This window comes from Orussus abietinus, unplaced genomic scaffold, assembly GCF_000612105.2.
Source record: "Orussus abietinus isolate OABI.00-Male unplaced genomic scaffold, Oabi_2.0 scaffold1270, whole genome shotgun sequence".
NCBI lineage: Eukaryota > Metazoa > Arthropoda > Insecta > Hymenoptera > Orussidae > Orussus > Orussus abietinus.
Genome location: NW_019395411.1, coordinates 1 through 1873, shown reverse-complemented (window position 1 = coordinate 1873; position 1873 = coordinate 1). Strand labels below are relative to the sequence as shown.

At 48.2% G+C, this 1873-nt stretch overlaps 1 protein-coding gene across 1 annotated transcript; it reads right to left on the bottom strand.

Annotated features, from left to right (window-relative positions):
• Positions 1 to 475: 475 nt before the first annotated feature.
• On the bottom strand, positions 476 to 1054 carry LOC105694359. The gene has a single exon (XM_012414912.1). It carries the CDS (start codon positions 1052 to 1054, stop codon positions 476 to 478), a length of 579 nt encoding a protein of 192 aa, XP_012270335.1.
• Between the last annotated feature and the right edge of the window lie 819 nt (positions 1055 to 1873).

Here is a 1873-nt window from a genome sequence, read left to right as displayed (position 1 = left end):
CTGGTTACGAATTGAGGGAAGAAAGGAGTGGTAAGCGGGTTCGATTCACGGTGGTTTGTTATTACTTTTTTTTTTCTTTGTTTCATAAACTCGCATGGTTATCAAGTATTGTTTATAGAATGGGAGAGTTTATTTTCTCCTCATTCCTTTTTATGTACATAGATTATAAGGCTCTCCCGTTACGATCTCGGATCGCACATAGGCCCGGGTAAAATGTTAGTTCTTGACAATGTGAAGGAGACGGGAATAATTGCTCGTCAACTGTTATATTTTGCCCTGGTTGATAGCAAGCTTGACTATTTTCAATGAACTTGTCCCATATTTCCGAAACCAAGGCAAATTTATTTGTTTGGAGGCGTTTACTTCTTTCGGTTCTTTTGTCAAAACGAATAAATCGTAGGATTTGCTTGAACTTATCTCTGGGCATAGTTTTTCTAAAAAAATTCGGGACCCCACTTTGCTGACCATAAATAACTCAGTTTAAATTTTTTGCCTCGCAGGCTCCACGAGCATATAAAATCCCAATAAATGCACGTATTTCCGGTAATGTTGTTGTCCAATCGTACCCCAAAATTCGGCGGCCTTCTTCTGTGCACTTTTTTATATGTTTGATAATATAGTTATCTATTATCAACGAGAATGCACTGACAAGATTATCTGCAATGATCGTCCTTTTTGCGTAGCCTGTTGGTCCTTTCACACCCTTGAAAACACAAGTAGATGGTAACCTTCCAGGAATACCACCTTCGTCAAATTTTAACCACACAGTACCATCGGCAGCTGTTTCGGTCTCTTGAAAGGTGTTTTCAGTTTCTTCATCAGAGTCTGAACTACTTAGCACCCTACACCTTTTCCTGGGCATATTGATAACACTTTCATTTTCATCGTTGGTGATCGCCTCTTCATCGCTATCTTCAGCATCAGATGTCTCACTTTGAATATAATCCGATTCATCTTCAGATGATAGTTCCCAATTTGTTGCATCTGATTCTATATCGGAACACTCTTCATCTATGTTCCTTAGCTTTTCCAATAACTCTCTTCTATTCGACATTTCTTTCATGAATTTAGGGCGCAAAAGAAATCAACTGAACAATGTATTTGAACGACTGTCAGTGTATAAAGCAGGCCTGTCCGAAGTCGACACGTGCGCAGCTTGCGGTTCTTCCACTCTGTCAAAGCGTATCGATTACAGTATGTGATCCTCCTTCCCCCCTGAACTACGTTATAGCGCGTTCAAAGGGAACGGGACAGGCCTGGCATAAAGATTAGGAGATTGGGAGGAAAAAAGGGGGTTGGACGGGAGGATAATGGAGGAGAAGGAAGAGTAGGAGGGAGTGGGGGAGGGGGTGCGGGCGTCGGGCCCGCCGACTGGGAGGGAGGGAGCCCTTCCCAGGGCTACCACCCCCCGGAGGGCGGGGCCCGGCAGAGGGAAGAAAGGGGAGGAAGGGGAGGGAGGAGTAGAAGGGGTTGAAGTCGGGGGAGGAGAAGTGGGAGGGGATGGGGGTGGCAGAGGGATACGAGCGGTGAGAGGGGATGGGGGTGGTGAGGGGTTAGGGGAAGACATCAGAACGGAAAAGGGAGCCACAAATATGTCGGAGAGGGCTGGGATGGGAGAAACGGGAAGGATGAATATGGGGGAAGAGGATTGGGGCGAGGGTGTGGGAGTAGGGGTATGGTTGCGGGGTGAGGGAGTTGGGGGTGTGGGAACGGTGATGGGGGGTGTGGGCGGGGGGACAGGAACGGCCATCAGGGCCGGGGGCTTAGGGGTGGGAGTTGGGACAGGGGTTGGGGGTTTGGGAACGGTGATGGAGGGTGTGGGTGGGAGGACAGGGACGGCCATCAGGGCCGGGGGTTTAGGGGTGGGAGTCGG

What these genes read in the sequence shown, in the direction of transcription:
- LOC105694359 (XM_012414912.1), bottom strand. Translation starts at nt 1,054, where the DNA reads ATGTCGAATAGAAGAGAGTTATTGGAAAAGCTAAGGAACATAGATGAA.